General features: G+C 36.1%; 1 protein-coding gene across 2 annotated transcripts in view; it reads left to right on the top strand.

The window, feature by feature from the left end:
- The window catches only part of LOC105253377 (hemicentin-1), a 264,693-nt gene extending 250,109 nt beyond the window's left edge, over nt 1–14,584 (top strand). For both annotated transcript variants that reach the window (XM_025405966.1, XM_025405964.1), the window contains exons 6-7: nt 2,209–2,419; nt 13,485–14,584. In XM_025405966.1, the coding sequence (XP_025261751.1) occupies nt 2,209–2,419; nt 13,485–13,597 (324 nt within the window). In that variant the 3' untranslated portion in view covers nt 13,598–14,584. The remainder of the gene's footprint in view (nt 1–2,208; nt 2,420–13,484) is intronic.
- Nucleotides 14,585–14,784: the final 200 nt, after the last annotated feature.

The following is a 14,784-nucleotide window of genomic DNA, read 5'->3' as shown; positions in this document are numbered from 1 at the left end:
TTTAAAAAATTATAATAAATGCGACAAAACTTGTTCAAATATAATTTATATATCACTGTAAATTATATTTTATTCTAGGAGATTGTACAAAACATGGTTGCTTAAAAATTATATTTTTGACAAGTATTATATTATATCCTTATCATAGTTCAATTTGAGATTGACGACTTAAGATATACATATTCAAAGTTCTTCCTTTCAGTTTCTTTTTCCCTTTATTTTTCCAAGTATTTATTTTTCTCAATTTTAATTTAATTAATTTTCCCTTAATTTTTCTAAATCTTAATTTAATTAATTTTCCAATATTCTTCTTCTATCGATGATAGTAAAGAAACGTTTCTCTGATGGGTACTTAGCTTTATAGGCGCAGTACATCGCGCGACGACATTTATACCGACGGCTTAGGGAACATTAAACGGAACAAAAGAACGAGAGCATTTAGCATAGGGGGATGCGTGACCTCTCCGACCTCGCTTTACCGTGCGAAATCCATGAAGCTGAAAATCCTTGGGTATCCCGCACTTGGCTGCATACGGTTTCGCACGTCTATTCTTCGTCCGCTTTGCGGCTTGACACCGCCGCCACAATATACGCGTATCCGGCGTTATAATAAACGGATGACGAGCAGCATCCCGCATATCTGATCCCGCGGCTACATTGGACGGAAATTTATGTGCCGTAAGATGCACACGCTAAATTTGACGTACTCTAATTCGCAAAACGAAACCAATCTTACGTTCAAATATAATTAAGTATTGGCAAATATCGCAAAAACGTCTGTGCATTTCGACAACTTTTCTCCGAAATTTAAACGCGAAACGAGACTATATTTATGATGTTTATAATTATGTTTACACGTCATTATTTCTCTTTAGAATCTCAAAAAATATATACATAATTTTTTTCTTTTTCAACGATACGCTGGATATTAAAATAATTGCACGCAAAATTAAGGTAACATTTTAAGAAACAACGATATTGGCAAGTGAATAATAAATAAGGTATATTAAAACGAGTTCTTTGAGGCTAGCCTCTTATTTCGCATGGCAAAATTCCGCATTGCAAAATTCTCGACGACGTTAAAGCTGGAAATTTGCGAGTGTCTTAACAACGCACCGTTTCACGCATCTATTCTTCCTGTATTCTACGGCACAACAGAATCGTTGTAAACGGTGCTTCCGGGGTTATAATAAATAGTTGATGGACTCTCATCGCTCGTGGCTGAATTGCGCGCGTTCATTCACCCCCACGTATTATGTAATTTCGCATTTTTACAACCTTTTCTCCTTGCGAAAGCTAATATTAATTTCTTACAAATTAATATATAATATTTATATAATATTATTATATTAATATTATATAAATATATATTATTAATTTATATTATTATTAATTTATATAATATTTATATAATATTCATATAATATTAATATAATATTAATATATAATATTTATATAATACTTATATAATATTTTTATATAATATTTATATATAATATAATATTTATATAATATTTAATTACTTGAAAAAATACTGAAGATGTCATATAAGAGGGAGCATAGAAAATAGATTCGTTTTTCTCAACAAAAATTTGATTAGGGAGATGCTTTTTAATATTAATGTGAATTATTTCTGCATCTTTCCTATTCAAATGTTATTTAAAATATTAAATTTCTTTGAATTTCTACCAATAAAATTCATTGAAAGATTTTGATTCATTTGCTTATATTTAAATAATTGTTAATTCTTATACAGTCATTGTGAACTAATTTTGAGATGCCATAAAGTTTGCAAAAGATTTTTAAATATTTATTCTCTTTTGTATTTTCATTGCTTCCAAAATAAAACGAATAAGATGTGTAAAATAAAATATTGTAAAAATACTAATTACATAATTAAATTAATTCGGTCAAATATAAATCTTGTAAATATAAAGACGAGACGATTAAAAGACGAGACTCTCTAAAACTTTTTGAAATACCTATTAAAAAATAAGCGAACGGGAACATTAGCAAGATCGCGCAAAGGGAAACCCCGTCGGCGCTTATGGTTCCAAACACAAAGGCGCATTATCTTGCCGAAAGAAATTCTCATAACGAATGTCACGGTCCGCGGACCCCGCGGATTCTGCCCTTTGTGCTCGGAAAAATCCGCACGTTAAATCTCATGCTTGTCAACCGGCGCCATTCTTCTTCTATCTGCTCCAGAGCCCGACGCCGCCGCAATACGTGTTCTGGTATCACAATAACCGGATGATAAACTACGATACCACGCGCGGCAGCGTGACCGTACAAACCGATCCAGGACCAACTCAGAGCCGGCTGACGATTCGCCAGGCGGTCGAGTCCGACACGGGCAATTACACGTGCAGCGCCTCCAACACCAAGCCGGCATCGATCTTCGTCTTCGTCACCGAAGGCAAGTATAAGCAATGTGTTTTGTACGTAGCTACAGGCTCCCTTAATCAATACGGACCCCCCCGACGCGGTTGTCCTCTCGTTGGTCTCTTAACTACCTCTTCTCCGAACAAACACCGGTAACGATACTCGGGGAAGATTGAATCTAGAATATTTACTTCAATCGGAAAATATACATTTGCAGATACTTCATATAATGAAATTATCTTATCTTTAGTTGGCCTCGGAAAGAATTTTCGTAGGATATTTAATTATCGAGATATTTAATATTGAAGTTGAAGAAAGATTTAGATGTGTCAATTTCAATTAAGAGAAATCAGTTTCGAAAAGTTATTTGATTAAATGAAAATGTACGATTTCTCAAACTTTTAGGTCACGTAAATAATCTAGCGTCTCCTAAATTATACAAGTGTCAAAGATATCTATTTTCCTTGTTATATTGCTATATTGCTATATAATATTTTTCCTATAAATGTGAATTATACAAGATGTTTCTTAATAAGTGCGAAAAATTTTAGGAGATGATTCTTTGTCGAAAATTAAGAAAGGTTTTTCATATAAATATATACTCCTACATCCCTCCCTATGAAGTTACACTGCTCCAAAAATGGAAGTAAAAATTAATTTTTTTTTTCAAATTTGGAACAAGTTAAAGAAATGAAATTAGGTGATATTTTCTACTAGTAAAAAGGTTATTTATTAATATTTTCTTCAACCTCCCAAAAATTGTTATAAGAGGATGAAACTAGCAATTCTTCAATTTTTTATTAGAACTTTTTAGAGCCGAAATATGATCTAAAAATATGCATTAAAAAGTTTGATTTATTTGAAAGCTTTTTCATTTCTTTTATTTTTATAAAATGAGTAGTTTTCAAAAAAAAATAAAATATGTTATCGCGCACAGTACAATACTAAACAGCATAGGTTTCGAATTACGAGAAGTTAAATTTTAAAATAAAAATAAAATTAGAGTAAATGTTGGGAGAATTGGGACAAAAACAAAATTATAATAAAACCTAATTTTTCTCCCATTTTTGAAGAAGTGTAACTCCACAGAGAGGAATGTACGAGTATATGTTTGTATGAAAACCTCCCTTAATTTTCGCCTTAAAAATCATCTCCTAAAATTTTTCGCACTTATTAAGAAACACTCTGTATAACGTTGCATATAAAAATATGTGTATAAAATGAATAAATAATTATATTAATATAATAATTATATTAATGATTAAAATAATAATATTGAGCAAAAAAGTCGAGTTTGACAATTTTAATTTTAAGAGATGCACACGTGGAGAATATTCTGATAACATTCAAAGGTCTCCAAATTAAAGATTATAATAATAGTTATATTGTCGGTAGAAATAATGATAGAACATCTCTGAAAATTACCTAATATCAACTAAACATGAAATACATTCGTTTATATCGACAACACCCGATTCCGCTTCAGGACACAGGTCCCTCTTTTTCGATACGATCGTTTCTGTTATTTCCACGTTTTGCGCACGTAGATTGCGTAGAGATTATATGTCGCATCTACACGAACACGTACACATGACATGCGTGTGAACGACGAACCTCCCCCGGTCCTTCGACGATCGATCACTCGTCGCCGTCGACCATTCCCCTCCGATGTATATATATATAGCGCGATTTAACCCCTTTCTAACAAGGGCCATGACTGTGACGAGGAAGCCCAAGGCTCTTCCAGCAAAAAGCGTTCCTCGGCTCCACATTGTCGTCGGGAAAAACCTGCGCGCGACGACTTCAACGGCAAATCGCTCGCAATTTAGGCGTCCGCCAGGTTTACCGTAATTGATGTGAAAGGATGAGGACAGAGTCGCGAAAATCTTAATTGGATTACGAGAAACTCGGTCGGCCAGAAGATTTATTATACGGTTATATGAAGGGGGTGAGAAAGAGAGAGATGGGGTATTCACTCCTTCTCTTGCCTCGCCGAGCTAAACGCGTTTTCACGGGCCTTTGATACATGCATGTCGCTGTTCGCGAAGAAGCAAGCGGCAACAGCTGCGATTAAACATGAGATATTACGTTCTAATTACGTCGGATAGGCAGAGGATCTCGTAACGTCTGCTCGCGACGCGAGGTGCACGTTCAAGTAATATCCTGAATTTTAAGAGATTATTTAAAGAAAAAGAGCATCGATGATAAAATCGCGAGTTAAACACAGATATATCGATCGCGTAATGGGTCTCGAATCGACCCTATTGAAGCATATAAATGTAGTACGAACCTTTTGCATAGCAAGGGGTTGACTTTCGTGGACGATCAGACGAGAAATCCAAGCCGTAAAATCGCTCCGGCTGTCCTTTCGGCCGGTCAATAACACATATATATCCATCCGCATGCGTGATAAACCGTTGTACGAGCGTCCCTTCTGTGTTCCGCGAATGTACTAAGCTTTCAGGTTAAATTTTGAAGATATGGACTCCATTACCAGGCACCGCACACCCGAACCCGGCGCGAATTCCTCGCGTTTACACGTATACGCACGGTTTCCCACACACACACACACACACACACACACACACACACACACAAACACAAACACACACACACACCCGTGTGTACACGCGTGTATACGTTTACGTAGCGCTCACACGGACTAGCGGTACGTAATTCACAGCCCCGGGAACATATGGGGCAGCGCCTCGCGCCGTAAATTATGGTAAAAGTGTGCATGCGCTCGCGTTTCGGAAGAGACACGTATCGCCGATGAATGTTGCAAATCTGGCGGATCCACGCCATGAATTTTGATATTCGAAAGACAGGAAGAAGGATCCGCGCACTTTCCCCTCCCCCTCGCTCCCCCTCCCTGCCTCCCTCCCTCTCTCCTTCTCGCTCTCTGCTTTTTTCCCAGCGGCAAATTTACGATGGGATTATATCATAGCGTATCGAGCACGATGATATATCGATAGGCCGGGTCAAGGCGGTCCGCGAGGTTATTAATGACGATCGGTGACGTAATATCCGGCCCGAGACAAATGCGATCGTCACCGAAGGCGCCGCGACGTCGAGAGCCCGCTAGGATGTATCCCGTACAGCACAGAACATTGTTGTAACATTGCTGCAATATTGCTGTAATGTTAGAACAATGTATTACATTATTATTAATATCATATTATTATTAACATTATTAATATTATATTATTATATTATTAATGTAACATTATTATTGTTGCAGAAATATTGCGGCAATATTGCAATGTTGCTGCAATATTGCTGTAATGTTACAACAATGTTCTATGCTGTATGGGATATATATTCAACGTTTGTACGAGACGATTCTCTCTTTTTTTTACCGCTACAATTAAAGATGAAACCTAATTACAGGATCTCGCTTAAAGTTAAATGAATTGCGAAAGTTACGTTCGGCTAAAATTAATTCGAAGGGGATGAAAGAGAGCGCGGAGATTAATGAAAGTAAAATTTTATTTTCTTCCCTCCGGTGGATTTTTTAATTCTCACACGGAATACGGAATTCCCTTCGCATCTGACGCAAAATTCATGCTGGAAATTACGCGAGTTCCTTTAACGTGTGTGGGTGTGTCGGTGTCTCTCATCGCAGCGAGAGGGAAGCGCGTGCGGCATCAACACACATATCCGCTTCTCGCAAGATAGAGAATTAATTATTGCGCATACGAGATAATGAGATGAAATCTCTCTGTGAGAGAGAGAGCTTTGCGGCGTGCAGGTGATGACATTGTCTTTTGACCGAGATTTTTGACCCTGCCATTCGCCGGGAGAATTTCCACGGACGCATTTAGCTATTAATGACGAATTCATAGCCAGCGCGGCTCCTCTCAAGTATCAACTATTCGGTTACGGTTGAGCACGAGCGATACAATTATGTTTCTAAATATCCCCCGCGAAATTATTGCTCATTGCTCGGCGGCGCGCGGCTTTAATGATAGATCGTTGTAACTACCGCTTGGTTATTTCTGGGCTGGTTAACGCTGCTTCATCCGTTCTCCGTTATTCTGACCCGCTACTGAAGGGAAACGCCGCAAAATCCTTAATGAATATTGCAGAACTTGAGACAGCCGCTTTATCCGGCAAATTCCGCGAGCTCCTCGCGCGCGACCAAGAGCGAAGGGGTACGAAGGGGATGAAGTCTTCGTGTCGCGATAAATTATCTAAGCGTCGTGCGACGCCCAGGGTAAATTGGCTTAGCGAGGCGATACTAGATGGCAATCTCATTAAAGGTGGGCAAATGCATCGTCCTGCAAGTTGTTGGAGACGAAGAGCTTTCGACGACGAAGCCCCGCGAAAATCCGACCGGCCTCTCCAGCCAAAACCAGCTGATCAGACCGTAAAGGGATGTTTTCATCCGACGCGACCGTTTTCATATATTTTCATATATCGCGACCTTATTGTCTTCTCTTGACTAATCGCGACGACTGCTCGTAAACTCCCATTTGGCGCCTTTTGCGTCAATTGTAGCGCGTACGAATGGCCCACTTTGTCGATTTCTACGGCAACGGTGTAATAGTTGTTCGGACGGTAAAAGCGTCATAAAGCGTAGCGAGCAGCCCGTCCAATTTTTACATCAACACGCATCTCGGATGTTAATTAAGTTTTCTTACGAGCGCAAGTTTACGAACGGTGTGGTAATTATTAAGAGCAACTCGGTTAAGAATAAGGAAAGGAATGAAAAAGAGATTGAAATGAGGGTAAAATAATGTAATATTAGGAAGACTCGAGAGGAAAAAGATATCGTAAGAGAAAATATTCGCAACATTATTAATAATTCATAGAGAAATAAAAAATAGATTGGTGCAGAATGAACTTGCAGAAAACTATTATGTCAAAAACGAATATCATCGTCAGTAATAATTCCGCGACATTCGATTTATCAATTTATGAAGGTAATTTTGAAAGCAGCATGTGCAAATGCTTTCTGCCAATGACCGAGTGTGCTTCTTCTTATTTATGAATCTTTTTTGAAAAATAAGAACCAACTAATTCTCTCGAGAATATTTTCGAAAGTTCAAAAAAATTTCGCGATATAACGAGAAGATAAATCTGATTTCTCGCAAGATGCAAAATAAAATCTCTCCTCGAGAGTCTGTTTCTAAAGTAAAAAAGAAGATACAATAATATTCGCAACGGATGATATTTATCCATCTTCATTCCTTTAGTTGATAGAGCCGTTTCGTTTTATCATGAAAAATTTATGAGCCAATGGGAAAATTCTTATTAAACGGTTCTCGCTACGAGGCGATCGGAGCATTAAATCCTCCTGGGTTGTGCCAGCTGTTTGTCATTAGGTTTTGAAAGCATCTTTATAACCGATGCACGTAGGCCGTAAATGCTGAAATGCACTCTGACCCAAATCACGATTCTCACGTAGATTCTGGATCATGCATCCGAAGCATCGTGTTACTTTCATGAACACGCTACGCGACTCAATGAATAATTAAAATTATTTTGATACACTCTGTTTATCATTCATCACAATTTCTTAACATAATTAATTAGAAATTAAAATAGATATAATACGATAAATTTTATAATATTTTTTGTGTGCACGCCTCTCTTTTCTTATATATTGTATATATTTTTGTAGAATTTTGTATATAATTTAAATGATAAATAAGATAACTGTACTCTTTTTATGGCCTACATACAAACTTTAAGTTTTTTTAAATTTTTGTTAACCCTAATAACTTATACTCGATGGATGGATATGAGAGAATAATTTATTAGACATAATATAATAATGAGGCAATCCTCAAAAGTCTATGGCAGGGAAATAAAATCCATCTTTTATTAGAAAGTATAAAAAGTAAGTATAAGTATAAAATTTGCAATGGAATTAAAAAATTAGAAATTTAGAAAACGTAAAAAAATAACAAATCAAACATAAAAAATAACAGACCACGTAATTAAGTCATATTGGATACAGAATTAAGTGTATATGCAAATTTCATAATTTTCTCAGATATCTCGAAACAAGAGAAGGATTTAAAAGCTTCTGATAAATACATGAGCAGGGGTCATTAGATCTCGCAATCAATGCACGTATTCTGTAAATGTTTGAATGCACTTCGATTTAATTGACAAAGTTTGCGCAGAATCTTATTCAGACTTGAGAGCTATTCAGTTTCCGCAATCAATACTATCGGCTCTGGTAGATGAGTCAAGCTCCCGTCATTGTTAGTCAAGAAGGCAAAATCAGTTCGGTCGTGAAGTTTCGATGAGCACAAAAATAATCTGTAAGACAACTGGATGCATTGTAAATAAAACCTTGAATACATCTTCCTCCTCAGAAAAATGTCGAGAAAGTTCTCTCGAGTTATGAGATATTTTATCTGCATTAACAATAAGAAACAACCTCCACATTTTCCTTCTACGTACAAGAAATAATATATAAAAGAAATCGTAAAATTCTGCGCATCTTCTGGGCTTTCGAATCCCGTCCAGAGCAAAAATTCTTTTTAGAACCGCGATAAACATACTTTGATATTATGGTGGATATTAATATCGGCGACCATGACAATTTTTTTACTCGTCGTCGAGATAAATTCTTTAGGGTGGAATACGGCAAAAATATAAAAGAACAAGAAGCACGCGAGGCCGCAAGCGAAACATAACGATGTTTACGGCGTTAACCATCCTAGCCGAGTAGCTCATATTTGCGGTTTGACGAGTATGGGGAATAACTCCGTTTAATGGTGGGTCGCTATGGTTCTATTTGAGAGGAAACATCATCACGGTCTTTCCAGGATTGGCGCAAAACCGGAGCAAATATCGGCCTGTGGTTAATTAACCACGGAAGTTTAATCAGCGGAAGTGGTCCCCCAACTCCGCACATTCGGGATACAAAATAAAAGATGGTATACACGACCAATAGCTTCGAATAAGTCTGTTCTAGACGTGCGAGAACAAAAAATGTGTCGTCACTTTTAGCTCAAATGCACCTTCTTTATCTTTTCGAGAGTACATTTTGCCTCACCATTTCTTTCTACCTCTTTCTCTCTATCTTTTTCAAAATATCTATATAAATCGAAATTAAATCATTTATATATTTATGTATTTAATGTAAATTTATGCTTGTTAAACAAAAATTATTTTATTTTTTTCTATAAATCATAAATTTTTATTAGTTATGCTTCATATTTTCTTTATTTTTTTCTTGAAATAAAATATTTTTGCATCTATTATCTATTGTCTCAATATTCGCTTTACATATAAGCAAGGCGTATAAAAAAATAATTTATCATATCTAAAGAAAATGCATCTAAAGAAAATGCTAAATATTAATTTTATTAATATAATTTATAAAAAGATATATATATATATATATATATATATATATATATATTATATCAAAGATGGAGAGAGATTTTTCATACAGCATTGCTTTGTATGACATTTCCTTTGTTATCGATGAGATAATCGCGATAAACACGAATATAATGACGATACATTTTCGAAAGCAAACGCAAAGATCAAGATCTCTTGTAAACTGGTGCGAATAGATGAAAGTACACCATTTACAATCGATGCCTTTATCTCGCATGAAAGGAGAAATCATGCTCTTTCAGGCCAGAGGTGCGAATCGACGCAAGCATTGGCCATTAATTAGTCGCAAACGAGTGCTGGGGTTATAACGGACATGCAAATCGCATAATGGGGCAACGCATGCACGTTTCTCATGCCCCGGATCAATGATACGAGGAAAATAGGCAAATCTGAGAAATTTGTATGTTAGATGAACAGAGAAATTCAAAGTATGTTATAAAAAAATTCAAAGTATGTTATAAAAAAAGTGCGATATTTATTAATTTTCAGAGAAAACGAATGTGTATTATAATTAAAGAATTTCCATTGTTACGATTTACTGCCTTATGTAATTCAAGTAATATAATACAGTTTTCAAAAACCTCGTATACGGTATCAGAATCCCGTTCTTAATGATATAAATTCTCTGTGTAATTTGAAACTGATTTTTCCTTAGAGAAAATGTTAGGAAAATCCTCATTTATCGCGATTTTTAAATATGCAACATTAGAATGAAACATATTTTTCCCAACTGAATCGTTTGGCTTAAATAAAAATTCTAGCACAAACTACTAAAAAACTTGAATGTGTATCAACAAAAGTTTCGTTCGGTGCACTGTGACACACTTCGTAGTCTGACTACAATTCGTATGTTTTATACATATGACCTACTTCAATATATTTTGACTTAGCCTCGCAAACAATATAGTTTACTGATGATGAAATTAATTTAATCGTCAGATTATTTTTAAATTTTATAAATATTGTAGGATAAATTTGGCGCAGAACAAAAGTCTGCTCGATTCTCCACAATTCTTATATTTCTTAATTATAACTATATATGTATTAATATTAAAAGTCAGATAATACGTTTTCATAAAATAATTTTTCCTAAAGAAATTTGCGAGCAATGTTAATTCTGGTTTTTATTCTTGCACTTCTCATCTTCGTTCATATTTATTAAATGTTTTTTAACATATATCGACATTTATTCAACATGTTTTTTTTAGATTATTGAAAAAGACATAATTTAATACATAACTAAATAAAGAATAACATGATTGAATAATATGCAGGTATTTAAATCATATCAATTCTTCAACATCATTCCTTAAATTGTGATTGATCCAATCAAATTATATTATTATAGTGTTTTGCTTGAAACTCTAATTAAAAAGTCTATATTTAAAATCGAGAAATCAATTTGATAAATTTGCTCTATAAAAAGCAAACTAAAATAAAATCGTGATGCTTGTCACAACGGATTATTATATCATTATCTATAAAATATGAGTACAATTTTACTCGAGTAGGGGTACAATTTCTTAAGGACGAAAATAGAAAGGCCAAGTATTCGTTAGAAGCAACTTCTTTGTATTAGTGATGTACCTATCGATTACATATTTTAATCGAATGTAACGACAAATTAATACCGGCGAATTACGAAGGATATCGCATCTATATAATTTATAATACGCGATATACATGTATATATATTATCAACATTAATTATTCCGCGGGGTAGCTACGACGCACAGTGTGAGTAACTACGACAGTAATTAGCTCAGTAATCCACAGCGCATTCTGTGCAGTTTCACCGAATACAACAACGTCGGCGCGATGCGTCAGAGCGCTGGAAGTAATTTTGTATGCAACGCGCCGGGTGAGTCCGTGGGAGTCCACAATTTCAATTGGAAATTATAATGGAAATCTACGCCCGGAATTTATTTCGGATCTTCCACGGTCGCTAATCCGTAGCGAAAGGAATCCGCGTTACAACGCCGGTCTTTAACGCAAACAGTGTTATGTTACGCTAGAAAAAAAAAGGAGGAAGACTTTATCGGGTAAAAACCGCAACCGTCGTTACTCGACACCGCTTAAATCGGGGCTTGAATGCAAAACGAGCGCTATAAAAAAAAAGGAAAAAATATGCAATCCCTCCTTTTACACAGAAAAGTGCTGCACATTCTATTTTTATGACAAAAGAGCCATCTTTGTGTGCATCATCGTTGACATTTTTTCGATTTTTCCGTACATTCAACGCTGATCGTAGCGACCAGTGAAGATACACGTTGCGAAGACGATACGAAAACATACTAAATTTTTGTTTATTAAATATATAGGGTGTTTCTTAATAAGCGTGAAAAATTTTAGGAGATGATTCTCTGTCGAAAATTAAGGAGGGTTTATCATATAAACATATACTTCTATATCCCTCTCTGTGGAGTTACATTCCCTCAAAAATAGGGATAAAAATTAAGTTTTTAGATTTTTATTATAATTTTGAGTTTTTATTATAATTTCTTATTATAATTTTATTATAATTTATTATAATTTTTTTAAGTTTTTTAGGTTCTTATTATAATTTTGTTTTTGTTCCAATTCTCTCAAATTTACTCTAATTTTATTTTTATTTTAAAATTTAACTTCTCGTAATTCGAAATCTATGCTATTTAACATCGTGCTGTGTATTTTATTGTTTTTTCTTGAAAACTACTGATTTGATGAAAAAAATAAAAGAAATAAGGAAGCTTCTAAATAAATCAAACTTTTTAATGCATATGTTTAGATGATCATATTTCGGCCCATTAAAAAATTCTAATAAAAATTGAATAGGAATTGCTAGTTTCATCCCCTTACTACAATGCGAGAAACTGAAAAAATATTAATAAATAATCTTTTTTACTAGTAGAAAATATCCACCTAATTTCATTTCTTTAATTTGCTCCAAAGAAAAAAAAATAAAAACCTAATTTTTATCCCCATTTTTGGAGGAGTGTAACTCCACAGAAAGGGGTATATGTTTATATGAAAAACCCCCCTTAATTTTCAACAAAGAATCATCTAAAATTTTTCTCACTTATTAAGAAATACCCTGTATACTTATTAAAATTAATCGAAATCCGCATTAAATGCACGCTATTAATTGAAACTTCAAGAGTATTTCAATAATACACATCGCGTGGGCGGTCGCCCTAAATTATATCGGTCCGTCTGATCTTGACTTTTGCCCGTCTAACATACACAGAGCGCGGTACGTTCGATATGAATAATGGATTCGAATCAAACCGGCCGTTTAGCGTGAAACGCCGCGCCTCGGATCCGCGTCTGTTTATGTATGCGGATTTAATCTGCCGTAATCTGTGTAAGTCGCCTTCCGATTGCCCTCTCTCTCTCTCTCCCTTTCTCTCTCTCTCTCTCTCTCGTGCACGCGTGACGGAAGACGTAATTATTGAATGACGGGGGCGAAATCGCAAGCGGCGCACGAGCGTCATCCCGTTCCCAGGGCCCGGTTCTCTCGGCTTTAACCTAAACCTCGCGCCGATGACGAGGAACACGCGGTGCCAACGGCGGAAATGACTTACGCTCGAGTTAACTTACAAGAGACACGCCACCGTTTTCACAAACGGGGGCGTCCCCTCGCGTCGATGTGTACTCGATTACCTCGATAACGGGGGCACGACGGGGAAACGCGATCGATCTCAGCCATTATTCACTAACGGACCTAACCACCTGTCTCTCTCTTGCCGTTTCAGGTGACAAGATGGCAGCGATACAGCGTCGCAAGACGTCGGCAGCCGGGAGGAATCGGTCGGGGGTGCTGTTGCCGGCGTTACTCATCGTAGCAGGCGTCGTTTTAGCGCGATAAGCGTCTCACTTGGAAATGTCCATAACTATTACACCATTACACTTCCGTTTGTGATAGATAGGATATTACTCCCGGGACTGTACGGTCCTCCGCCCTCCTTTTTCACCCCCCCGATCCACCCCGTCTGTCGTCCCTCCACTTCATCCCTCGCGGGTCTTCTTCTTCCACCCCCTCCTCCTCCTTTCCTGCCTAGTTCCCGTCTTCCATCCCATCTTCCTCTCTTCCCTTCCTCCCTTTCATCCCCCTCTTTCTTCGCTCGCGTCCCCCTTATCCCTTATTTACCTTAGTCGAGGTTGCCGCCGGCTGGACTATTTAGATATGCGAGATTTTCGTGGAAGATTGCGCGATTGCCTGCTCCAAGTCATTACGCGCGACGCGCATGCGACTCGAATTATGTAAATACTCGCCGGGTCGAATACGCCACGACGACGCGGATTACGTAGGCCAGGTCTGTCCAACTTCCGGGTACGCTGCCGATCGTTGTTCTACTCTCATCAGGTTCTTCAGCTCAGTCGGATGGAAAACTCGCTTGGTTAGTACAAACGGATCGATCACGACAACAAGGTGAGAACACATTTCTCCAAAAATCCAGATAATGGGGTGCAAAAACGTACATTTTTTAATATGTTGTGTGTGTGTGTGTGTGTGTGTGTATGTGTGTAAAAGTGACGCAAGCGTCGTTTCGTCTAAGAACAACATTTCTACTTTACACTTATTATCGTTACAATTTTATTTCGTGAGTTTGTATTGTTTTTTGAATAATCAAATAATGATACACAATGATTAAGAAAATTTGATAGATTTTGGAAATATGCTGCTCAAATGATTAAGGTCTTCTTTGGATAAATTGTACGATTCAACTTTGCAATAAACCACTTAATTTTAATTATAGAGCAATATAATATTGATATGATTCGATTTTATACTGTAAGAATAATGCACATTAAATAGCAATAGCAATTAATAGCAATATTAATTGAATACATTCACTCGCATCTCAAGTTAAATTCAAAATTATGTATTTCAGTTTTCTGCAATTTTTCTTAAATTCATCTTAATAATAATAGCAATAATAAAAAGTAATTACATAATATAATTAAATATTATATAATATTATATAATATATGTTTCCTATTTTCCCAACTAAAATAATCAGTTCACAGATATTTCGAATCATAGTCTCGATA

Source organism: Camponotus floridanus, unplaced genomic scaffold (genome assembly GCF_003227725.1).
Source record: "Camponotus floridanus strain SB8 unplaced genomic scaffold, Cflo_v7.5 scaffold1, whole genome shotgun sequence".
Lineage (NCBI taxonomy): Eukaryota > Metazoa > Arthropoda > Insecta > Hymenoptera > Formicidae > Camponotus > Camponotus floridanus.
The sequence above is the reverse complement of the archived record's forward strand: the minus strand, read 5'-3'. Positions and strand labels throughout refer to the sequence as shown.